Raw genomic sequence first — 26,791 nt, forward strand, 5'->3', positions numbered from 1 at the left:
TAGTTAAGATATAACTACTAATGATATATATTGCTTGAAAATTTAAGTCAAATAAATAAATAAACATAATGTATTATTATTATTATAAAAAATAAAAGGGAGAGGAAGTTTGTTATATATCTTCCACATTACGAGCGAGGTTACAATCTGACTAAGTTTGCTTCCAAATCAATTCATATATGTGTTTATATATATATATATATATATATATATATATATATATATATCCAATGTATTCATAAACTTTTGAGATCACAAGTTTTTTTTGATAGCTAAAAGGAAATCAGATAGTGCACATCCTATTTCCACTTCTTCAGTTTAATAGAAATCTCAGAGACCACCAAAAAGTTCTCAAGTTCTCAAGAACGATTAATGGACCAAATACCCAGGAATGATGATGTTGAGGTAACTCATTTATATATATTTATAGTAAGTAGCTCTTCATTTTATTTTCTCTTATTATGTAAATGTAAATGAAAACCATTGTTTTATCAGTTGTGTAGGAAAAGACAAAAAATCACTAATCAACAAGGATGCACTAATTTCAATGATGACATACTTTTGGAAATATTACTCCGACTTCCTGATTTTAAATGTATAGTGGAGTGTGCTTATGTCTGCAAGCGTTGGTTTTCAATTATTTCTCATTCCAAAGCATATTTCAGTCGCAGATTTAATTATTATCATCGTCATAAAAGGCTTAGTAACTCATCACAGTCGTCATCTCCATCTCTTCCTTTTACCCTACTATTTACACACTCTTACTTGCCTGAATTTAATTTGTCAATAGAATATTTCTCCGAGAGATCAAAGATTCTTGACTATGGTCAGATACCGGCATTACAATTTTTATTGTCCTCCAAGAAAAGAGCATATTTATGGTCATCGTTTGAGGATTTGTTGTTGGTTGAATTATTTCCTGGTCAACGATTCTGCATTTGCAATCCTTTTACAAGGCAGCTTGTTGAGCTTCCTAAACCTCCAGATCCTTTTCATGAATATGAGTATAGTAGATCTTTTTATTTACATCGTAGATATGCATTAGTGGTATCTGATTATAGTAAGACCCAATATAAAGTAGTTAAAATTAGTATGGGGACAGTTGATTCAATAAGTATACCACCACATTTACTTCATTTAACAATATTTTCTTCTGAGACGGGACGATGGAGTCATTCAACTTTAAATTTTTCAGAAATGCTTACCATTTTTAATGAAAGCGAAGATCGAACAGCCATCGTGGGAAGCAATGGGGTAATATATTGGCCATATGGTCTACGCAAAACTGAAGGCATTGTTGCATTAGATGTTTGTTCAAAACAACACCGTTTGATTGGTTTGCCTAAGGAGTTAGGTCGTTATTCAAATTCTAGGGTACATGTTGGAGTGGTTCGGGGAAGAGTACGAGTAGCACAATTCTATTGGTGTAAGAAGAAGCAATTGTTTGTTTTCAAGGCATGGGAATTGTTTGATGATGGTGAGATGTGTAGTTGGAATTTGGTGCATCATCATGATGAAATGATGATGAAGTTTGAGTGTTGCATAAGCTCGTCGTCGCTTCTTGCTATACATGCTCTTCATCCAGATGACGGAGATGTGTTCTTTTTCTCGCACTCAAATAAATTTTCTAAAGCTAAGGAGGAGATAAAGATTTTTCAATGTAAAATACTTAGCCAAAATGAGAATCGCATTGAAACTCTTGTTCATATTCCACCTAAGATATCCCTAGCCAAATTACGTGTTAATCCTATTATCCATCCATGGTGGCCCACTCAAATATTTCCTCTCAATCACCCTTCTCCATCTTCTACTTAGATTTTAGAATTATTAGAACAAAATCATTCTATCTTTTAATGATTTTTATTTTTGTTCAATGAAATGGAAACCTTAATTTGATTTTGTTTCTGTTAATCGTTTGATTTTATTCAAATTAGTTCAATTTGATTTTGGGACATAAATACATACAACCAACGAGTTATCTATGAATGATATTGATTTATACATTACTCTAATACGAAGGTTTTTTCATTCTTTAGAAAATAGTGGAAGACTTATTCATTAGAATGCAACAAAATAATAAAATAAGTAAAGATTAATTTCTTTCAACTCCACTTTATTAATACAACCAAACGTAATCTTAATGTTCAATGAGAAATTGAAATCTAAAGAATGAATAACAAATTTAGAAGAAATGTGGGAAATAGAATCTAGAGATTTTTACATTGACCATCTAAAGGTGGATCTAATTGTCAAAAATGAAGTTAGTTGTTTTTAATACCGCCTAATTCTTTTAAATACCACTTGGCCCTTTTTTTTATACCACTTGACACTTTTTTTTTTTTTTGCATTTTACAATTTTGTATACATTATATTAATTAATTACAAAATATGTGTAAAAAAACATATTATCATTTTCTCATACATTTTTATATATAATTAAAACTTTTTTTCAATTTTTTTTATAATAAATATAGTAATAATTATTGATTATTATATATATGGTAATATTAGTTATGTTTATTTTTATGATTACAATTATAATAAACATACATATAATAAAAAATATCTTATATATGTGTTTATTTTATTTTCTATTAATTAAACATACTGATTTAATAAATAGAATAATAATATTCACATAAGTTTATTATATCACTCTATGTGTGTTATGTTTATTTTTTTAGTAATTTTTTAGAAAATAATTAATATATATAAAAAAAAAATTTGTTTATCTTCATCTTTTTCTTTGTTTATTGTGTCATGTTTATTTTTTCTAATTAAATAATTTTTGGAGTTTATAAAGTTATGTTTGTTTATTAACTTTTATAGGAACGTAAATATATAATATTTTAGTATAAATTAAAGTTTAACATAGTATAGTATTATATAAAAATATGATGTATAATCTTATTTAATATAATACAATACAACACGAGCCCATATAGAACAATAGAAAGAAAATATACTTATTTTAGTATAGGATAAATTAGTTATGTCTATTTTTATGTTTACAATTATAATAAACATACTAATAATATAAAATACTTTGTATATATATGTTTATTTTGTTTTCTATTTATTAAACATTTCTTTTAAATATTATCTTTTAAGTATTGTTATTAGTAATCTTACACAACAAAAAACACTTATTTTTAGTGACAGTTTTTTAGTTACAATATAATTTTTTTTTGTGATTAAATGTGACTTTTAGTCCCAACAAAAAGTTATGTACTTGTGACTAAATTATAGTATTTAGACACAAGTTGTCACTAGTTTATTAGTTTTAATCACAACAAGTATTGTGATTAAAAACACATTTAGTCACATATTTTTTAGTCACAACATAGAAATGGTAATTTGTAATTAGTCACAATTTTATTTTTAGTCACACGTTTTATTGGGACTAAAAGTAAAAAATTTTGTAATAAAAGTACTTAACACTACAATTATGTGTCTCCTAATGTTACTGCTTTATATTTATTGTTATTAATAGGGTCTAATTCTTTCTCATGTTTTTTTAGTGCAAGTTGTTTGTATTTCCTTTTATATTTTATTCATATGTTAGTATTATTATAATTATCATCAAATTGTAGTACTTTTACCTTTTTCGACAGTTTATTTATATTAATATGTATTAATTTAGTAGTTTTATTTGATATAGTCAAATGTTTTGATTACTTATGTTCTATATATATTTTTATTTTTATTTGGTTAGTTTGTGTCATAATTTTTTTTTTGGCTAGTTTGAACCATTTTGTTTGGCTATTTTGTACCATATTATTGGATTTGTATGTTGTTGCGCATGGAGGCAACCTCAAAGAATCACAGATAAGTTTTAAATCTTGCTTTTAATTATATTTTAATAATTTTGAAGATTTCTTTCTATTATTTTATATCATTATTTTCTTATTATTTATTTGTTAGCTAATTGAGTTTTGTTATCTCTTTTAAAAATAGTTAATTTTAAATGGGATTTAATTTATTAAGTTTGTTTAATTTTTTGCAAGGTTATAGTGGCTAATTTATTTTTATTTTGGAAGACTTAATTTTAATAATTGAACATAATATATTAGTTTCAATGGTGACATCATGCTTCAAAGATAAGTTTTTTTTCTTAAAATAATATTTGCGTTTTATTTTTAATTTAAAAATTCACATTATTATCATTGTTTAGTGTGCTAATCCACTTCTTTATATTTATTTATTTTGTAGGTAGTTTTGGTTGTTTATATCAGATGCTTCTAGAAGGTAGTCTCAAGTTATTTGTCTAAATTTATGAGATAATTTGGTCTTATATAAGTCGCTTTGTTTGTAGTAACTCATATTCTGACTTTGTATATTTTTGGCTAGACAATTAGCTTGTTAACTTAAAATTTTTCTGCGTCGACGATTGTGATAGTGTGATTCATATCACTCTTTAAAAGAAATAAAATTAAAATAAGTAAATTAATATTGAATTATACCAATAACAATATGTCATTTTTTATAATATTTGCTACCTTAAGATATAACTTATCATTTCTCTATTATCTTTATGGGCACTTATATCTATTTTAAGTTAATTAAGATTTTTATGTGTAGAATTTTAACATAAAACATGCATCTAAAGTTTTTTAGTTAAAAATTCTCAAAAATTGACAGCTTCTATTTAATTCTATTCAATTTTAAGAATGTAACCATTTTTTTATCTCAAAAAAAAAATAATAATAATAATAATAATGTAACCACATTATAAAGCACAACCACAACCACACCAATCACATTACTTCTTCTTCATCAATCTTCATCTCCATTTCTATGGACTTCTTCTCAGCTCTACTCACCTCATTTCTCTTCATTCTCTTCTCTCTCTATCTCTTCATTCATTATTATCAAACAACACCCAATATCACAACTTCCAGTACTTTCACAGCCAAAAGCTACCCCATACTCGGTCACCTACTCGAATTAATCAACAACCGAAACAGAATACTCGACTGGTTCACCGATTTCCTTAAACAAAACCCAAACAACACCGTGCTCTTGAAACGCCCCTTCAATCAAGTCACCATCGAAACCGCCAACCCTTCAAACATGGAGCACTTTGCCAAGACCAATTTCGAGAATTACCCCAAAGGCGATTATATCTTATCACTCTTCGGCGAATTACTCGGCGGAGGGATATTCAACTCCGACCACGAACGCTGGAAGGTTCAGCGAAAGGCAGTGAGTCACGAGTTCAGCACTAAGTCATTGAGAAACTTTGTCGTTGAAAGCGTCGTCTTCGAAATCGAAACTAGATTACTTCCGATTCTCCAAAAGGCTTCCGAAACAGGGGAGATTATAGATTTACAAGACGTTTTGGAGAGATTCGCTTTTGATAATATCTGCAAATTAGCTTTCGATGTCGATCCCGGTTGTCTCTCTGCCGTCGCCGGTGATGGTGGTGGTTCCGGCGATGAACTGATGAAAGCTTTTGCAGAAGCCGTCGAAATCAGCTCCAATAGGTTCATGGATTTGATCCCTTTTATATGGAAGATCAAGAGATTTCTGAACGTTGGATCAGAAAAACGTCTGAAACAATTAATCTCAACCGTTCATAAATTCGCAGATGAGATTATAAAATCAAGAAAAGAAGAGAAAAACACTAAAGGAGACTTACTGTCGAGGTTTATCGAAGACGACGAGTTAAACTCGCCCGAGTTTTTACGAGATATCGTGACTAACATGATTCTCGCTGGACGAGATACCACGTCAGCAGCTCTATCCTGGTTCTTCTGGCTCATCTCGTCAAGACCAAAAATCCAAAATAATATATTAGAAGAAATCAAGTCAATCCGAGATCGAACCACCGACGATTCAAATTTCAGAAACACTTACAGTTTTGATGAAATTAGAGATATGCAATACTTACACGCGGCGATAACGGAGAGTATGAGACTGTACCCACCTTTGCCGGTGGATTCGAGAGTGTGTAAAAACGACGACGTTTGGCCAGATGGAACTTTGGTTAAGAAGGGTAGTTTGGTGTCGTTTCATCCGTACGCGATGGGGAGAATGGAGAGTATATGGGGTGAGAATTGCTACGAGTTTCAGCCGGAGAGGTGGATGGTCGACGGAGTATTTCGGCCGGAGAATCCGTACAGGTATCCCGTGTTTCATGGAGGTCCGAGAATGTGTCTGGGTAAAGATATGGCTTATATTCAAATGAAGTCGATTGCAGCTTCTGTGCTTGGGAGGTTTGAGGTGGACGTATTGGATAAAGACACGTGTCCTGAGCATTTGCTTGTTGTGACTTTTAGAATGAAAGGCGGTTTACCTGTGAGGATTAGGAAAAGGAAAGGTCCTAATTAATTTAATAATCTTTTTCTTGCTTATGTGGATTAATTAATATACAAGTATGAATGAAGGGTTTGGATCATATGGTATTTGATAAGTCACCATTAATGATTGGAAAACAATTTCATTTATAGAAATATAATCACAAAACTGAAATTTTGTTTATGTTATCATCTCTTTTTGCGTGCAATAATAATATGTGTGCTGTTGCTATCAGTATTTAAAGATGAGAATCTTGAGCATAACGACTTGTCACGAGCTTATGATCCTAAATAATTTAAATGTATAGTTTTTTTTGAAAGAATTTAAATGTATAGTTATTCGATTTGATTTGATTCGATTCAATGAATACATTGGATTAGACAGCTTCAAACTATTAACTGTAACTAGTTTTTTTTACTGAATTAGATTATATCCATTCAATTTATTTTAGTTACTTGTTAAATTAATTTTATAAAAAAATATTAGGTGATTCTGCAATGTATTCCCTTAAAAGGATGTACTGATACACCCTTGATTTGTTTCGGCATTCAGAAGAATTTTTTAGTCTATTTTTTTTTTCTTCATATTCATGTACGTTATAGCTATTTAAGATAACCTACAAAATTTTGAGAAATTCTAGATAATTTACAATATAGAAAACAATGTTCAAACAGTCTATTTTACGCGCGTATAAAATAAAATAGTCACGAGTGCAACACACTATTTAAACGTAATTTTCGGCATGTTAAATTTTTCCAAAATTTTTAAAATTTTACAAGATGTCTTAAATAACTATAACGTACATAATTATGAGAAAAAATTTGACTAAAAAATTATTTCGGGTGCTAAAACAGACAAGGGTGTATCAATATATGCATTTTAAGGAAGTGTATTGTAAAATTTCTCAAATATATATATATATATAAAAATATAATTTAAAACTTAATAATACAACCTACATAATAAATATTAATTTAATCTAACTTAATTATCATAATCCCATAATAAAATTGAAAAAAAATGAAATTTATTCAATACTTAATAACAATTTTATTAACATTTAAGAAAATGAGAACTAATATTTTAGATTTAATTTTTTTTTTCTTTAATCTCACGTGTTAAATATATATTAAATTAATTAATATATATTTTTTTAAATGAAATATATTAAATATATAAAATTATAAATATATTTTAAAATATATAAATATAATTGATAATCATTAGATGATAATTGAATCGGTTCGATTTGGTTATTTATTGGATCAGATGTTACATCCAACAATCCGATTATATTAGATCTGTTAGGATTGGATTGATTGGTTGTAAACTTGTAATTAGATTGGTCCTAAGTGACGCCTTAAAATTGATAGCATCCCTAATGATAACATTTTTAAATGTGCTAAATATTTTTATATCATCCAAAAATATAATATTTTATTTTATTTTTCTTTTACATTAATTTTAATACTCTTACTTCTAAAGATGTATTTATTTTTATTAAATCAGTATATAAATATTACACTTTTAATTTTTAATTTTTTTGTTTTTTTAAAAATATACTATCAATATCACTGTGTGACATCAATACAAATTTTAAGAATAATATTCTTTCATCTCTAATAATATAACATTTTTTATATTTCAGTACCTAAATTTTCTACTTTATTAAAGAGTTTTTAAAATATTATCATTAAAGATACTTTCAGCTATATACTCTAAAAGTTTTTACATAAAACTTACCCATATGACTTTGCTAAGGTCTAATTATACTTTTTTTTTAGCATAATTCAAGTGTTCACACCAAAAAGAAATAATAATTGAAGTGGTCACTTATCATTAATTTGGGTCAAACTAGTGCCCCAACTTTGATTTCTTGATGGTGTATTGGTGTTAGTTTTTCACTATTATTCATTAACGGTTTGAGGATTTATTTATTAAAAAAGAAAATTGATCTTTTTTTTTTTATTTTTTGGAAGCAGAAAATTGATCATTAATGTGATAAAAAAGAGTAATTAAACAATTTAAACTTCTTACAACAATATCTCACGACAAAAGTTTCAAATAATTGGTAATTTTACAAATTATTTGTCCTCAAACTTTGGTCTTGCAAATTATTTTCCAGAGCTTGATTTTCTTGACACTAATAATAGTATAATTGAACTTGTCACAAATAACTTTTGTTTATTTTATTTTATAATTAAGATTTTTTTAAAAAAATGTACAAGATTCCGTTAATTTTCCTACAAACTATGTACTAAAAATATTGTAAAAATACCTTTTCTTATCATTGAAAAAAAATCTTAACAGAGATGACATCTATTAATAGAATGTAGCATTTCAAAGCCTATAACTTAATTTCTCATTTATATTCATTGTAAACATAGGGAAACAGCTTGAAAGAGAGAAAAGGACATCAAATATATATGAGAAGTCAAAAATTGAAAAACACATTTTTATTTGATAAGCTGATCTTCTTGATAAAAAGCAAATCAATGGTATTACATTCCTACCTCAACTAACCAATTATACTGAAAGAATTTGTTGCATTTTTATCTTACAAACAATTATATGCAATGAGATCATAACTACTTCCATCATCATATATGAACAAATGAACCAAAATAGAAAACAGTTTAAGGATTCACATGTGCAGAAGCATCAGTAGCTGAGCTTTCCTCGGCAGAAGAAGCACCAGTAGCCGAGCTTTCCACGGCAGAAGTAGCCCCAGCACCCGAGCTTTCAACGACAGCAGAAGCACCAGTAGCCGAGCTTTCAACGGCAGCATTAGCCCCAGTAGCCGAGCCATCCACGGCAGCAGTAGCCCCAGTAACCGAGCTGTCCATGGCAGCAGTAGCCCCAGCACCCGAGCTTTCTACGACAGCAGAAGCCCCAGCACCCGAGCTTTCAACGACAGCAGAAGCCCCAGCACCCGAGCTTTCAACGACAGCAGAAGCATCAGAAGCTGAGTTTTCCGCAACAGAAGAAGCATCAGAAGCCAAGCTTTCCGCGACAGAAGAAGTATCAGTAACCGAGCTGTCCAGCGCAGCAGAAACCATATCAATCCAGCTTTCCACGAGAACAGATGCACTGGCAGCCGGGCTGCCCACAACAGCAGAAGTACCAGCAGCCAAGCTGTCCATGGCAGCAGAAGGCCCCGCAGAGGAGCTGCCCACTTCTGCAGCAAAAGGCCCCACAGAGGAGTTGCCCACTTCGGCAGCAGCAGCAGCTGGTGTAGGCACACGTTTCTTTGCCTCAATTCCATAGAAGTAGCGATGCTTAAGTGCCTCAGAAGCCATAATTCTTTCTTTTGGATTCAGACACAGCAGTTTCTGCATACCAAAAATTAAAGAATGATAAAAATACATAAAACTTCAGATTTTAATAAGCATATACTTCATAACAAATAATAGCAGAACTCACAGAAAGAAGATCAATTCCAGCTGGTTCAACACCAATGAATGTTTCAGATAGATCCTGCAAAAAATGTTTATATGTATAATTAATAACATATATGTTTGAATTGAAACAAGGAGAAGAAACAGAGAGAAAGCTGTTGCAGAGATTAATGTTACCTTTGGGGAATGTTTTTGGTACTTTTTAAGTTTTTCATCCAGATCAATCACCCCACGCATAGTTTGTTTAGTTGGTGTACCCAAAAGCCTACAATACAAATTAACAGATTAACTATGCTATTATACTAACAAATTGATTAATTAGTCAAAAATATGTTCAATGGTAAGTTGGGATTATACTTGAAAATGCTGCCTAGTTCATTTTCTGTATCGAAAACTGGTTTCCCAATCAACATTTCACCAAATATGCAACCAGCAGAGAACATATCAACAGCAGTAGATAATCGATTAGACTCCAACAAAATTTCAGGTGCTTGGTAAGATGGCTGTACACACTGCACGCATGTAGCAAATCAACACTTTTGTCATCTATCTAATCTACATTTAAAATAATCAAAAACCATAATAATCATCAAAACATTTTCAATTACCAAATCAAGATTTGTGATCAGCAAATTGACTTGTTCATCATCATTGTTATCGTCTCCGTAGTTGCTTATGAGCACATTCGTGGGATTGATATTTCCATGGGAAGCGTTAACAGAGTGGTAATAAGCAATACCACTAAGAAGTTGGTGCATTAGGCTCTACAAAAAAAGTTACCCAATTCAGATTATTAGGTTCTTATTCTTTTTCAATCCGAAAAGCTTAAAATCATTAACACAAACACTTCAAGAACATAAAATGGAACCTTTATCAACTTTGGGTGACGGGCTCTTATGCGATTATCCCTTTGGAATTTTCTGAGATCCACACCAACATACTCAAATCCAAGACATCTTCAGGGTGAGTTCCTATATACTCCAAACTGATTTTTTTTCCCCAAATTAAAATTTATTAATAATTAAGTGAAATTAAGAAAGAAAGAAAAAAAGAAAGAAAGAAAGAAAGAAAGGAAGATAAATATACCTAGCAATATTTGGATGATCGAGAATCCTGTAAAGGGAGATTTGTCGAATTGTGTTAGCAGGAATCCCAACATCAATGGGTTGTTCTTGACGTGAATTTGATGATCCAGTGAGAGGGAGAGCTTGAAGTAGTTCGTGCCTGAGGATGATTCTCTTCAAAGCAATTGTTTTACCAGTTTCTTTATCCAAATACTTGAATATGGGTCGTCTGCTTAAACTCGTTCCAATTCCTAAGTCCAGTTGTTTGAACTGCACGCATAATGTAAACATTATAATCCCAAGAACCTAAAATTAAATATATAAATATATATATATATAAATGTATATTAACCTTGTCTCTGAAATCCATGTTGTTGTTGTTGTTGTTGTAGCTTAATCAATCGAATTGTGCCAGAAAACTAAAGAAAATAAAATCAATTATGAGTAGTTTTCTCACAAATTCATCCAGAATGAACAAAATAAGAAGAAAGAGATCATGAGAAGTTGTTTAACAATTATAGTAAAGTGAACATGAAATTGAAAATTCATAGAAAGATTAGACAGAGAAAGAAAGATTCACCTGAAAAATGCAATGAAGAGAGAGAGAGAGAGAGAGAGAGAGAGAGCAGTGTGTGTTTTGTTTATAAAACTCTGTTGAGACCGTTCGCGCCCTTTTATTCTAAGTTCTAACTGTCAACAACATATTTTTATTTTTTATTATTATTATTATTATTATTATTATTATTATTAGGAGTATTTTTATTTTTTAACAAAGAAATGAAATTTCATTTATCAACAAGAGCACAATTACACCAGAGCAGCAACAGCAGCCCACCAAAATCTACATGAGAATTCTGCTCAAAAGCCTATAATTACAATTTGTCAATTTCCTATGAGTTAAGCTATACAGTCTATTTTTTATCACTCTTTGAATATCTTTTACAACATGATTAACCCAGTAACTGGCTTTCTCAAAAATACACTTGTTCCTATTAAGCCACACATTATAAACAGTGGCAGCAAATAAGGCATAAGTAATATGATCTTTACTGCAACTTGCTTTTGTAGATAGCATCACTAACCAATTATCAAAGTTTAGAGACCAAGCTCTAAAACCAATTCACTCAAAAATCGCTTCAACCACCTCTCTAGAAGTATTTTTATTTTTACTTTGAAATATATATATATTTTTTTTACGAAAATACAAATAAAAACTCAGATAGCAACAAATTAACTTAAATTGTAATTAAAATTGATATATTAATTACAGGAACAACCGAAACTGAAAATTTGAAGAAAAAAAATAATATATGGGTAATTCTCTTTTTTTTATTATTATTATTTATTTATATATAGGGCTTAATATGGATATTAAGAGACCTTGATAGCTTTTTGTTTTAAATTCTACATTTTTTTTTATTTAAAAGGCTCAATGAATTTGATATTGCTAGATGTCATATGCAAAATAAATAAACTTGATGTTCAAGTTACAGATTATAATCAAATACTAAAAGAGTGTTGTCATATTGTAGAAAGAAAAAAAATAGTACTTCAATAGAAAATAAATGATAAACCACTAATAAATTCATTCAATTATTGATACCCAATCAATACATACTAAAAAAACTTAGGTAATAGAACTTAAAAAATTTTCGCTCAAATCTACTCCAATTTAATCTTGCTCCTGAAAAAATAAACCATAACATACATAGTTATAGTATCATATATATATATATATATTAAATAAAACTAAAATAATGGATAATATAATTTACCTCGATGAATTTTCGTGTTGCAACTTCTTTAAAAAATTCTTTATCATTTTGTAATCAGGTGATAATTCTTCCACTTTCTTCTTCAAATAACGTATTAATCTTAAGTTTAAACAACACAAAACAAATAAACAAAAAAATCAATATTAATAAAAACAGTTATAGCATATGTATATTTCACTACTTTTCAAAATGACTTTGAAAAACAAAGTTTAATTTAAAAGACAAATTTACAAAAAAAAAAATACACATAAAAACTTACGATGATTTTCGGAGATACAGAGATCCTAATTTGGAATGAATAACAATAACTCCATCATGACCGAAGATTTCGATTTCTTTACAGCCTTTAAATTCATTTTCTACTAAAGAATGACTATAGTAATTGAATTTAGAATTATTAGATTTTGACGATGATAATGATGATCGTGTCGTTGTTGTAAAATCTATATAATTAAAATTTGCAAAACGATTGACACACGGAGTAGAGATTGATTTTGTTCTCAGATGAAATTGTATCACCGTCATATAGTTTGGAAATCGATTCATAATAAGTTTACTATAAGGTACATCTATAAATTGACCTGGATATATAGTTCCAAGATTTTGAATATTTTCAAAATTTTCATACTTAAAATTATTAACATTGTTACACACATCATAAATATTATGGCGGTTACCGTTCACAATAGTAAGCAACACGATAATATATTCATTTTTATTTTTTAAATCATTAAAAATTCGTATCATTCTTCCGTCCTTCATTGTTGATGAGTTTTCTCTACATACACATACACATAATAAATTAGCAATTAGTAAATACAATATTTTAGAATATTAATAATAATTAATATGTATATATATCAAATTCTAATTAATTAAATTGTATAATCATACGTACCTTTTTTATGTTTTGTTGATGATGCGATGATCACAAAGAGAACTAATTGGTAATATAATGATGATGATGATCTATATATCAATATAGATCAAAATATAAAATCCTAAAATATTATAATTTTTTTTAGAAAAATAATAATATTTATCACACTCTTTGCCTATAATTATAAACCACACAAACACACGGCACAAATTAACTATATATATATTTTTAAAATTCCTATTCCTATTATTATATGAAGATGATTTTCAAGATATTTATCACATTCTTTGACACTAATATAGCAAATTAATATATCATTTTTATTTATTTATTAAAAAAAGATAAAAAAAATAATATCATTTTAATATTTTAAATTTCAAATAGTTAGTTACGATTATTATTTCAAAAATTATATATAAAATCATAACAACAATAGGAATCTTCAAAAAAAAATACACATTATTTATTATTTTGAAATCACGTAGCTAGATTGTTTAGTATAAATACTATATATACTACGATCATATTCATGATAATAAATATATAGTTTTGATTATAGTTAATAATTATTCGTTATTATTAGAATATTAAATTTATTTAAATCAAGATGGGAAAGAAGAAACATATGATAATTGATAATAAGTCTGAGTATTATATTCAGATTACAAATATCATAGGTGGTAGATATAAAATTATTGAAGAGATAAGTCCTGGTGCTTCCAAATATATTTCTTTTGATCATAAAGAATATTACAGCCTCACTTTTTACTTTGGTAAACGTTATTTGCTTTCTGTAAAAGGAATAATTCCACGTGGATCACAATTAGTAATTCACTCTCACAATCATGGAAAACTCATTCTCAATTTTAATAATTACATCATCCAGTAAGTATATATTCTGTATATATATATATATATATTTGTATATATTTGATTATATATTTTTCTTCTTATTAACTTTTTTTTTTCATGGTGTTTTTCTCCAATAAAAGGAAGAACAATGAGAATGACAACAACAAGATCAAAACAACGAGGTAACTAATTATATATGTAATCTTATTTTAATTTTTGGTATTTTCCATTTTTTTTCCATTTAACATAACGCAAATTTAGAAATCTAGTGATTAATTACAATTATTATTATTGTTATTATTATCTTGCTGATTATTAATTTTCTGTAATTTATTATCAGCCATAATAAAAGTGATGTTAGTTATTGGAAGAGATTAAAGAACTTCATGAAGAAAACTTGTAAGAAAGGCTCGACAAACAAATTATAAGTGTCTTTCTTATAAATTGAGGTACATTAATTAATTGACTATATTGATTTTTCAGTTTCTTAAAATTAATCTGTGAACACTTAATTAATATAGTTTATTATTTTTGATCAATTTTATCAACTATATATACATGATTAATTTATCTTCTGTTTCAGGTACAATGTTCTTAATTATCATAAAGAAATAAAAAACTGGTGGTCACATTTGTTCCCAAAAGACTTGAGATTTTTTTATTTTATTTTTTAATGAAAACTGTATTGTCCTCCACAAATTATAATAAAATTTTTTTGTTAATTTTGCTTTAGGTTACTATTTTTTTTTTTCAATGTATTTATATTTATATAAATTATTGCCTATAAGATTCGAAGGCTAAATAAATTCATAATATATATTTTTGAATAATTAGTTGCTTTAATAATCAATTTACCATGATACTTTCTCTAAAAATTAACACTATAAATTTTTTTATTTTTAGTCGCAACAAAATTTGTGATTAAAAATAAAATTGTTGAGACTAATTATAAATTATTATTCTTATGTTGTGACTAAAAAGTTCGTAGCTAAAAAGTATTAGTCACAAAAATTACAATTTATTGTGACTAAATATGTTTTTAGTTTGTGACTAAAACTAAATTAGTAACAACTTGTAGCTAAATACTATGTTTTAGTCACATGTAATTTTTTGTTGTGATTAAAAATCACATTTAGGCCAACCCATTAAACATTTATACAGTCCACATACAAATATTTACAAAAATACCACATGCACTAAGCCTTCAGCTGTACAGAGCGAACGATGAAGATGAACATACCTCAATCGTTTCAAAACCGCAAAACAACCAAAATGAAACCAAAATGAGGAAAATACAACCATTAATTCAGGCGAAATCAACTGGAAAAGAAGATCTGCAATGATCTAAACAGAAAAACTGTGAAGAAACTGAAATTACACATTTGTTTTCTGTTTTATTCGATCAAAACAACTCCCCCTAATATCGAAATCCAGATTCATGAAATGTAGATCTGTAACAAACAGATCTGGAGCTCCCACCAAATCCAAAACAATGTATGATGTGTTAAATTTTAAAAAAACCTCATGAATAATACATCTACGTTATATACAGTTGCATTTTGATTGATTACTGGTTTCCAATATAAATATATTTTTTTAAAAACACAATAAGAAGAGTAAATTCGAATTAAGATACAACCAGTTACGTATAAGTCTGTTTATTTTTTGTTTTGGTTGCCTTATATTTGCATTATCGTTTTATGATAGTTTATATATTATGCAGGAATTTAATTTGACGGGAACTATGAAATAGTAGTTATACATAGTAAGTTTTGTGCAAATAGTTGCGTATTAGTTTTATAATGAAATAACATATGCAAGTAGCAAAACTATAATAAAACTACAAAACAACTGTATACAAATTAAAATACAGGAAAAACTCTTTGAACATCAACATCCATGATAAATCTCATTGTTACCCATTGATGATATAAAAATGGACAAGAAACAACTAGATAAAAAACATATTAAAAAAAATACATACAGAAGGTGTTTACACTATTAAAGAACTATGAAAAAACTATTACAAAATGAGAAATCAATAAACACAAAACCCACAAAAGTTGAATATGAAAAAATTTCAAAAATGGGAGAAAACCAAAAAGAAACCGAAAACAAACTATTACTACTTTTTTTTTCAATGTATTTATATTTATATAAATTATTGCCTATAAGATTCGAAGGCTAAATAAATTCATAATATATATTTGAATAATTAGTTGCTTTAATAAGCAATTTACCATGATACTTTCTCTGAAAATTAACACTATAATTTTTTTTACTTTTAGTCGCAACAAAATTTGTGATCAAAAGTAAAAAAGTTGAGACTAATTATAAATTATTATTTCTATGTCGTGACTAAAAAGTCCGTAGCTAAAAAGTATTAGTCACAAAAATTACAATTTATTGTGACTAAATATGTTTTTAATTTGTGACTAAAACTAAATTAGTAACAACTTGTAGCTAAATACTATGTTTTAGTCACATGTAATTTTTTGTTATGATTAAAAATCACATTTAGTCACAAAAAATTTATGTTATGATTAAAAAATTGTCACTAAAAGTAACTATATATATATATTTTGTAGTGTAACTTTGGAATGTTCATATTAGAAATTAAATAAACTAATTAAAATAACAATTAAGAAAAATTTAAAGATCGAAAAATCATTAATAAGTTCTTCACAGACAAGTATTTTAGAAACCTTGTGAAAAAAATTAAAATTAAAACTTTTATAAAAAAAATAAAAATAAATTGTGTATATTAAAACAGGATTCCATTACCAATTTTTTTTTAAGATACATTCCTAAACTTTTAGTTATAATAAATCTTAAGGTACACATCTTTTAACAGTGTTTATCTTTAATTTTCTGTCAAAATTAACGTATAAACGTTAGTTCCCTCTATTAAAAGCCCTAATCACACTAACGAGTAACACTTGAAACCCTAAACCATCTAAAGCCCCAATCTCCAATGAGATTGTCTATTGAATTGGTCTTGCTACATATGCAATGTAGTTCAATTTAAGACAAATTTTGAGAATATAAATGTTGGAGTGTTGTCCAAAAAAAAACTAATAGCCATGTCATATTTTTTTTTGGCTAATTATGATTTTTGCCCCTGAACTTTGACATGTACTAAATCATGCCTCCTGAACTTTTAAGGTCATTGAAAATGCCCCCTGAACTATTGAGATTGTTGGATTTAAGGACTTTTTTCTAATTTTAGTAAAAAAGTCTAACATAGATGAAAGTTCAGGGGGCATAATTTAGTGAATGTCAAAGTTCGAAGGGTATAATTTGGTAGATATCAAAGTCAGAGGAACATGGTTTAGTACATAAACAATCTTTGAAATAGTAAAATTAAATAAAATTAGACAAAATTCCTTAAATCCAACAATCTCAATAGTTCAGGGGCATTTTCAATAGCCTTAAAAGTTCAAGGGCATGATTTGGTACATGTCAAAATTCAGGGGCAAATATCCTAATTAACCTTTTTTTTTAAAAAAAAACAAAGTTATTTTTACTAAGAAACTTCATTAATTTTATATTTAAAATGTGATATATAAGATCATAATGGACAATTTTTATCAACCATTTGAGTATTTTTTGTAAAAAAAAAAAATTGTGTCAAATTTTATGTAAATGAGAGATAATAACAAAAAATCATATTTTGGGATGATGTATTACTTTTGACAACTATAAATATTATCACGGAATTTGACTTATCATTAATTTTCTCGTCTGAGAAGTAAAGCATAAGAGAGAAAGAGTCAAGGTATAAACTGTTTGGTCCTTTCTCTAATGCTTTTTCTCGTTTTCCTTTCTATTATAAGTTTTTTGTATTCTATTTACTGGGGATTGGATAAAGGATTTTGGGTCCCTCATCTGCGTGAAGGAGAATTTACTATGATGAACAAGGCTTTGATATGTAGTGATACATAAACCATAACTCACTCTTAAAGATTGCATTGCAGAATCTCATAAATAGTCATATAAATTTGATGAGCTGATATATTCATTGATATAAAGCAAATCCTACAATATGTTTATTTGTATATCGTACTATAATCCTACCTTAAGTGTCCAAACATAATGAATGAATTCGTTGCATTTTTATCATACAAACAATTATATGCAATGTGTCCATCCATATATGACCAAACAATAACATGAACCAAATGGAAAAACATTTTTAGGATTCACATGTGCAGAAGCAGAACCACCACCAGCCGAGCAGCCCGCCCCGGCAGAAGCGCCAGTAGCTGAGCTTTCCTCGACAGAAGAAGCACCAGCAGCCAAGCTTTCCAGGCCAGCAGAAGCCCCAGTAGCCGAGCAGCCCGCCACAGCAGAAGCGTGAGTAGCTGAGCTTTCCTTGACAGAAGAAGCACCAGTACCCGAGCTTTCCTTGACAGAAGAAGCGCCAGTACCCGAGCTTTCCTTGACAGAAGACGCACCAGCAGCCGAGCTTTCCAGGCCAGCAGAAGCCCCAGCAGCCGAACCTTCAACGACAGCAGATGCACTGGCAGCCAAGTTGTCCATGGCAGCAGAAGCCCCAGTAGCTGAGCTTTCCACGACAGAAGAAGCACCAGTAGCCGAGCTGTCCACGACAGCAGAAACCACAGCAGCCCAGCTTTCAACGAGAGCAGATGCCCAGGCAGCCGAGCTGTCCATTGCAGCAGAAGGCCCGGCAGACGAGCTTCCCACTTGAGCAGCTGGTGTAGCCACGAGTTTCTTTGCCTTAATTTCATCAAAGTAACGATGCTTAAGTGCCTCAGCAGCCATAATTCTTTCTCTTGGATTCAAACACAGCAGTTTCTGCATACCAAAGATTATGAAATGACCAGAAATAAATAAATCTTATGATTTTAATAAGCTTATATATATAATAACAAATAAAACCAAAACTAACAGACAGAAGATCAATTCCAGCAGGTTCAACATCAATGAATTGTTCAGACAGGTCCTGCAAGAAGTGTTTACAATACATTGTATAATTAATAAGATAATATGTTTGAATTGAAACAAGGAGAAGAAACAGAGAGAAAGATCTTTAAGAGATTAATGTTACCTTTGGGGAATGTTTTTGGTACTTTTTAAGTTTCTCATCCAGATCAATCACCCCAGGCATAGTTTGTTTAGTTGGTGTACCCAAAAGCCTACAATACAAATTAACAGATTAACTATTCAATTATACTAACAAATTGATTAATTAGTCAAAAATATGTGCAAAGATAAGTTGTGATTATACTTGAAAATGCTGCCTAGTTCATCTTCTTTATCGAAAATTGGTTTCCCAATCAGCATTTGACCAAATATGCAACCAGCAGAGAACATATCAACAGCACTAGATAATTGATTAGACTCCAAAAAAATTTCAGGTGCTTGGTAAGATGGCTGTATACGCTGCATTCATGTACCAAATCAACACTTTTGTCATAAATCGTATAATACATTTGAAATAATCAAAAACCATAATAAACATTAAAACATTTTCAATTACCAAATCAAGATCTGTGATCTGTAAATTGACATGTTCAGCATCACTGTCATCGTCTCTGTAACTTATGAGCACATTCGTGGGATTGATATTTCCATGGGAAGCATTAATAGAATGGTAATAAGCAATACCACTAAGAAGTTGATACATTAGCCTCTACAAAAAAGTTACCCAATTCAGCTTAGGCTCATTTTTTCAATCCAAAAAGCTAAAAACATTAAAACAAACACAACAAGAACATAAAAATGGAACCTTTATCAACTTTGGGTGACTGGCTCTTATGGGATTATCCTTTTGAAATTTTCTGAGATCCACACCAACATACTCAAATCCAAGACGAATAAAATGATCTTGAGGGTCAATTCCTATATACTCCAAACTGAAAATTTTCCCCCCAAATTACATATTCTTATTACTATTAATAATTAAGTGAAAAATTAATAGAGAAAGAAAGAAAGAAATATACCGTGCAACATTTGGATGGTGGAGAATCTTGTAGAAGGAAATTTGTCGAATTGCGTTAGCAGGAATCTCAACATCAATGGGTTGTTCTTGAAGTGAAATTGATGATCCAGTAAGAGGGATAGCTTGAAGTAGTTCCTGCCTCAGGTTGATTCTCTTCAACGCAATTATTTTACCAGTTTCTTTATCCAAAAAATACTTGATCTGCATGCATAATACAATCATTATTAGTACTTAATCCCAAGAACAAAAATTAAATATATAAATGTAGATTAACCTTGTTTGGGAAATCCATGTTGTTGTTCTTCTTGCCTTAGTTTTCTTTTCTTTTCTTTCTTTCCAGGAAAACAATGATTATATAGAATTAAAGAAATAATAAGAAAGAGATCATGAGAAGTTGTTGAAGCTATTTTTGTTGGGAGACAATTGAACATTCATAGAGAGATTAGATAGAGAAAGAAAGAAAGAAAGAAAGAACAGAGTTGGGTTTGTTTAAATAAGTCTCTTGAGACCTTTCGCGCGCTTTTAATCTAACTGTAACCAACAGCTTTTTTATTTATTTATTATTATTATTTCTTTGGAAAATAATTAGCTAACTTTATTAAAAATATATATTTTCGAAAAATGGTATTATATTAGTCTGGCCAGAAGGTTAACTTTTCGAAGTCCTCAGTTTTCTTTAGTGTTAATACCCAAGCTTCTGTCCGTACTACTGTTTGCCAAAGTATGGGGATTCAAGAAGCTGGTGAAAACAGTTCATACTTGGGACTGCCATGTATAATTGGAAGAAATAAAAGTGTTGTATTTGGTTTTCTAAAGGACAAGGCTAGCAAGCGAATAATGAGTTGGGAAGGGAGGTTTTTGTCAAAGGCAAGTAAAGAGTTGCTTCTCAAAACGGTTGCGCAGGCTCTTCCCAATCATGCCATGTCAGTCTTCTTACTGCCACTTAAAACTTGTAAATCCCTTGAGAGCATCATGAGTAAGTATTGGTGTCAGTCTTCTAAGCAAAGTAGGCGGGTGTCTTGGATGAGTTGGAACAAATTATGCAGGCACAAACATAAAGGGGGACTCGGCTTTAAAGACTTGAGACAACATAACATTGCTTTATTGGGTAAACAAGCTTGGAGATTGTTGGTGCATGATTCAACATTGGTGAGTAAGGTGTTTAAAGCTAGATATTTTCCTAATGGGTCATTCTTATCTGCTAGCTTGGGAAACAACCCTAGTTACGTTTGGAGGAGCATATTCGAAGCCAAAGATCTTATTATGGCTGGGGCTAGGAGGAGTATAGCAAGTGGCATTCAAACTTCGATACTTGGATACCCTTGGCTCCCTGATGTGGAGGATCCTTATGTGCATTCTATACATCCGGGGCTGGTGAATCAAACAGTGGCTTCTTTAATGTGTGTTTAGTCTAAGCAATGGGATAAAGAGATCATTGAGGACTTATTTGATACGAGAGATCGTAACTTGATTTTTAGTATCCCTTTGCCCGAAACTGTACAAACTGATTGTTGGTCTTGGAGCAAGGATTGTACGGGATTATATTCAGTAAAGAGTGCTTACGGGTGGCTACAAAACCAGACCAATGTTCCTGGTTTGGATATTGGTTTTTGGAAAGTGTTTTGGAAGATAAAAGTTCAACCGAAGGTACTTCAATTTGCTTGGAGAGCTCTTACTGACACTTTAGCTACGAAGGTTCAACTCACCACAAAGCATGTTTATGTTAATAAACTATGCATTTTCTGCAATATGGCGGAGGAGACAATAATCCATGTTCTGGTGCAATGTCCTTATGCTATGTCTTGTTGGCATAGATCCTCTCTCAATGTTGTCTCGACTGGTCAGTTGCAATTTCAAGACTGGTTTCAAGACTTGTTGCAGAATAATTCTAAGGAACAAATAGAGGAAGCATTGATGGTGTCTTGGGCGATTTAGAATGCTAGAAACAACCTAATGTGGAACCAAAAGAATACTACTGCTGCTGAAGTAGTTTTATCAGCGCGAACTCATCTTTACCAATGGCAAAATGCTCAACAAACTAAAGGTGAACCTCCTTTATCTCACTTTGAGGTAGGAAGAGAGGCGGAGCATTGGACAAAACCAACTGAATCTATGGTAAAGGTTAACATGGATGGAGCTACTTTTGAAGCTACTAATGCTTTCGGTTATGGTTTCATTTCAAGGGACACTAATGGAGAGATTATTGAAGCAAGATATCTAGCAAGAGTGGGAATTCTTCACCCGAAACTGTTGAAGTGTTGGGCATAAAAGAAGCCCTCAGTTTGATTAAGGGGAAAATATGGAGTAAGGTGGTGATTGAAAGTGATTGTCTCGTTGCTGTTCAGGCTATCCATACCAAAGTGGTGCTGCTATCTTTGTTTGGTATGCTTGTGCAAGATTGTCAGTACCTACTCTCACAATTATCTCATGTTCAATTGTGCTTTGTAAAGCGTTCTGCTAATAAGGTCGCGCATTTCCTTGCGCGTAGTTCTTGTTATTTGTCAGATCGTAGTTTCTTTAAAAACAATTCACCTTCCGAATTATTAAAGATTGTAATGGATGATATCAACATTTAAATAAAGCATCCTTTTTCATTCAAAAAAAAAATGAGATATAAACATGGAAAAATTAGAAGGGTATTTTGGGTAAAATATAAAAAATTAGACTTGATCAATGTAAGAAAAGATTCGAATTTAAAAATAGCTTTATAGGACTCAATAATATTTAGTTAGATCGCAAACATTAATATTTTTATTAGTTAGATAAGGCTTAATGGATATTAAAAGAGCTATGATAGCTTTGTGTTTTAAATTCTACATTTTTATTATTTTAAGGGCGATAAAACTTGATCCTAAAGCTAAATAAGCGACTTGATTGGAGTTACGAGTGGCCTTGGTTTCCCAATTTGTGGCTAGAGGAAGGTGAGAGATGAATGTGAAAAGTGATAAAAGAACTAAAGAGCATTATTAGGAGAGAATCTATGTTATGAGATAAACATATATCCCTTCTATGGGATTTTATCATTAAAAACCCTCAAATAAATCTCTCAAAAACAATGTCAGCGATCTCATTTGACATATTTTCTTGATTTGCAACATATTTTGTATTTTATTATTTTTTTTATCGATTGGACTCGACCATTTTCTTCCAAAATCATCTCACTTTTGTTAGTTTCCTCTTACCATATAAACTCACAAGAGGGCTTTAGCAACTGAGAGAATGATGAAAAGAAATCGTTGTTTCAATTTTAAGCTTAATGGAAGTTTAAACACAAATCATTGTTCAAAAGTAATAAAGGTTGAAATACAAATCATTGTTTAAATTATGTACTCTTAACTTAGAAAATAATGGCATAATGGTACATGAGAAGGTACAAATATATATAAATAAGGCATCGTAAAACTTGTGAAGCCACTAATTATGTTACTTTTCTTTATGCCCACGTAGCTGAATTTCCAAATGAACAGAAGAAAGAAAAAAAACTCATGTAACTGATGAAAAAGAAAAAGAATGATTATCTCGATAAATATTTCTACAAAATTGTTTTACTTTCATTAAGTAAAAATCAGAGGGCTGAGTTTTTGGAACAACAATCACAATGCAAACTAACTATCGAAAAAGACGCCGGCCGGGTTGGGGGATGAGAAAGCTCCAAACCTAAATCTTGATGTTGAAGTAATCTGGATCAAAATGATGTATACGTACATAACCATCTTCACCTCCACTTGAGAAACTGTAAAATCATGAATAAGGTTAAATAACTCAATCTTCAATATGTACAACTTCAAAGTTAAGAATACATTTTTCTTGTCTCTAAAACTTGCATGACTGCCACAAATGATCTCATTTAGAAAGAAAAGGTTATTATTAATGATTTCAAGTATACTGTCTATAAAATAAGGGGATACTACAAGTCAGATGAGTCCAAACTAATACAAAAGATAGAGTTGTATATAGTTATCTACTATAGATGAACAGGCCTGCAGCGGCAATACAGAATCTGAGTGAAGGAGGACTAAGTATATGATTATCCATTATCCCAACAAGAATCTATTTTTTTAAGGATAACCATCTCAATATAGAACAGGGTTCAACTTTTATAGCTTAAGAAAATTGAGTTGAAACTCATTTTAGCATCAGCAGAAAATTAACCAAACTTCCCCTCAACCACTGCTGCATCAGAAACAGCATGGGAAACAACACCAGTACTACATCCACTTCCGCCATAATTAATCGCCAATTAACTTATTTGCGAACCCAACAGTTTAAGCAAGTAAATATACACAAGAATAAAAAATAACTAGGAAACGATTATGTCGGGTCTTCATGCGCAAATTAAATCATGAAACTATATAAAATAAAGTTTAACTTAAAAATCACATACAAAACTATCTATTTAAGAGTTATCTAAAAATTAAACCTTGCAAAACCTTTAATTTTGTAATAGTGTTTAACTTAAATTTCACATACAAAACTATCTATGTAAGAGTTACCTAAAAATTAAACTTGCAAAACCCTTAATTTTGTAATAGAAATTGAGATATTAAAACCAAGCAAAGTAACCAACATCCACAATGACCTAACCAGCTGTTAATAAAAGATTTTGAACCAAGTACACATTTCAAATTAAATAGATTGCATTACTGACTAGAAATATACCTTTTACCATCGGGGTTGAAAGCCAGAGCATTTATTGGCCCAAAATGCCCTTTCACTCCTCCAATCTCTTCTTGAAGTATCTAAATAGATGAACAATAGGAATATATGATGTAAAAACTAAGGAAAAAAAACCCAATTACACAAGAAAGTAATCAGTTGGTCAAACAATCAAATCACTAACCTTGTCAAAAAATTTTGCCTCGAACTTCCCGGCACGATGATCAGTTGTAGTGACAGCTGATGCATCCTGACCACCTCCAAGTACCACCTATGGAGCACAAAACACATTCAAATAAATCTTAAACACATCCTAAACCACTGAACCTTACACAATACATAACTCTTATTTTCTAAAAAAATATAGATACATACATGATCAAGCAATGGAGACATAGTGACTGCATTCACCGGGCGCTCTGTAACGTAGGTCTTGATAAGAGTCAAGGTCCTTGTATCCCAAAGCTAACAAATTGACAATTCAAAGAAAGCAAAAAGATCAACTACAGCCCCAGAAAGAAAATATATTAAATGAAAACAAATGAGAATAAAACATGACGAGTATTAGCAAAGAACCTTGGCAGATTTATCGAGCGAACCGGTAATAAAGTGCGAACCGTCTGCTGATTTTGTAAGTGAAGTAATGGTTTTCTTGTGGCCAACTTCCTTCTCCGACTCAATAAGCAGCTTTCCGGTCTATAAGTTTGATGGATACAAGTAACATAAATTTACACAATCAAAATAAAAAGAACCATTGGCAAAAATACTCTAATTTAAGTTTAACCATTCAAATTAAAACCAGAGAGTTATATTCACCTCAGAATCCCAGACACGAACAATAGTATCTTCACCAGCACTAATAATGGTGCGGTTAAGAGGTCCCCAAACAGCCCTGTTAATTCTTCCCTGAGGACCCTTAATGACCAAAGCAGATTCACCAATCTCTGAAAAAGTTAATAAAACACTTAAGAACACACAAACCTTAAACATCATATACCTATTTTGAAATCTTGAATACAACAAAAAACAAAGCTTCAGCTCAAAAATAGTGACTTACGATCCTCTGGATCCTCAGCAATAGTCTTGACTTGAATTGCAGAAGTGTGACCCATAAAAGGGTCAGTGGTGATAACAGCGAGCTTATCACCCACCGAGAAATCAACAGACCTGGCCGGAGAATCAAAGTTAAAGGTGAATAATTGCTGACCAGTCTGAACATTCCATAGCATAGCCGACTGATCCGCACTTCCAGTAATCAACAACATCGAATCCCCTAAACCATAAACCCTCCAACTCATTAAACACAAGAAATTAAAAACCAAAAACCCAAAAAAAGGTAAAATTTTGAAAGAAGGGAGATTTACTTGATACGTCGCAGGACCAAACGGCACCGTTGTGACCTCGATAGGTTCCGAGACGCTCTCCATTGTCGGCGAACCAGACGGTGGGAGTGTGGTCCTTGGCGCATGAGAAGAGAAGGTCCCCATCTCTGTTGTACTTGAGAAAGGTGAGGGGCCTCTCGTGCCCTTTCATCAAAATTGGCCTCATCTTGAGTTAGGTTTTTTGATTTGGACCCTCGAAACGATCGAGGATCTCAGGGCACAGGTGGGTTCTTCTTCTTCTTCGGCTGAACAAGAGAGACGGAGGTTCTGAGAAAGAGAAAGACGAGCGTTGTGTGCTCTGTTGTTATTAATTAGGGTTTGGGTTCAGTGAGAGCGGTAGAAAAATGGGCTCTTGGGCTTTTCTTTGGTTTGGGCTTTTAGCTTAACCCAACAAAATATTAAATGTTTTTTACACCACATAATCGAATTTCTCATTTTTGCGGATTTTTTTTTGGGAAATTTACATAATATACTAACTTTTGCCATTTTTTTACAAAAATACTGTCAGGCGAAATTTTT

At 30.6% G+C, this 26,791-nt stretch overlaps 5 protein-coding genes across 10 annotated transcripts in view; 2 read left to right on the forward strand and 3 right to left on the reverse strand.

The window, feature by feature from the left end:
• The window catches only part of LOC133031036 (cell division control protein 2 homolog), a 32,487-nt gene extending 21,157 nt beyond the window's left edge, over positions 1–11,330 (reverse strand). The window contains exon 1 of the mRNA XM_061104253.1: positions 11,144–11,330. Within this exon, the coding sequence (XP_060960236.1) occupies position 11,144 (1 nt within the window). The 5' untranslated portion in view covers positions 11,145–11,330. The remainder of the gene's footprint in view (positions 1–11,143) is intronic.
• On the forward strand, positions 193–1,911 carry LOC115723935 (uncharacterized). The gene is made up of 2 exons (XM_030653397.2): positions 193–405; positions 496–1,911. The coding sequence occupies exons 1-2, from the start codon at positions 373–375 to the stop codon at positions 1,813–1,815; spliced, it is 1,353 nt and encodes a 450-aa protein (XP_030509257.2). The 5' UTR covers positions 193–372; the 3' UTR covers positions 1,816–1,911.
• LOC115723182 (cytochrome P450 CYP94D108) lies at positions 4,632–6,445 on the forward strand. Its single transcript, XM_030652615.2, has one exon. The coding sequence runs from the start codon at positions 4,798–4,800 to the stop codon at positions 6,331–6,333; it is 1,536 nt and encodes a 511-aa protein (XP_030508475.2). The 5' UTR covers positions 4,632–4,797; the 3' UTR covers positions 6,334–6,445.
• On the reverse strand, positions 8,742–11,458 carry LOC115722141 (uncharacterized). Of its 2 annotated transcripts, none has more exons than XM_030651271.2 (9): positions 11,343–11,458; positions 11,115–11,181; positions 10,785–11,032; positions 10,567–10,683; positions 10,307–10,462; positions 10,056–10,210; positions 9,876–9,963; positions 9,724–9,777; positions 8,742–9,632 (listed from the first exon to the last, which is right to left on the reverse strand). In XM_030651271.2, exons 5-9 carry the CDS (start codon positions 10,454–10,456, stop codon positions 8,937–8,939), a joined length of 1,143 nt encoding a protein of 380 aa, XP_030507131.2. In that variant the 5' UTR covers positions 10,457–10,462; positions 10,567–10,683; positions 10,785–11,032; positions 11,115–11,181; positions 11,343–11,458; the 3' UTR covers positions 8,742–8,936. The 2 variants fall into 2 exon arrangements, with proteins under 2 accessions (XP_030507131.2, XP_060960235.1); XM_061104252.1 differs by having other exon boundaries at positions 11,294–11,458.
• A 6,811-nt stretch (positions 11,459–18,269) lies between these two features.
• Positions 18,270–26,617, reverse strand: LOC115722050 (eukaryotic translation initiation factor 3 subunit I). 5 transcript variants are annotated; one of them, XM_030652731.2, is made up of 8 exons: positions 20,509–20,852; positions 20,236–20,435; positions 20,022–20,148; positions 19,773–19,925; positions 19,521–19,675; positions 19,341–19,428; positions 19,182–19,235; positions 18,270–19,087 (listed from the first exon to the last, which is right to left on the reverse strand). In XM_030652731.2, the coding sequence occupies exons 1-8, from the start codon at positions 20,524–20,526 to the stop codon at positions 18,401–18,403; spliced, it is 1,482 nt and encodes a 493-aa protein (XP_030508591.2). In that variant the 5' UTR covers positions 20,527–20,852; the 3' UTR covers positions 18,270–18,400. The 5 variants fall into 5 exon arrangements, with proteins under 5 accessions (XP_030508591.2, XP_060960239.1, XP_060960237.1 ...); XM_061104256.1 differs by having other exon boundaries at positions 19,186–19,235; positions 20,509–20,848; XM_061104255.1 differs by lacking the exons at positions 18,270–19,087; positions 19,182–19,235; positions 19,341–19,428; ... (2 more) ...; positions 20,022–20,148; positions 20,509–20,852 and adding exons at positions 24,894–24,973; positions 25,075–25,161; positions 25,266–25,355; ... (2 more) ...; positions 25,948–26,163; positions 26,255–26,567 and having other exon boundaries at positions 20,384–20,435.
• Positions 26,618–26,791: the final 174 nt, after the last annotated feature.

Source organism: Cannabis sativa, chromosome 9 (genome assembly GCF_029168945.1).
Source record: "Cannabis sativa cultivar Pink pepper isolate KNU-18-1 chromosome 9, ASM2916894v1, whole genome shotgun sequence".
Classification (NCBI taxonomy): Eukaryota; Viridiplantae; Streptophyta; class Magnoliopsida; order Rosales; family Cannabaceae; genus Cannabis; species Cannabis sativa.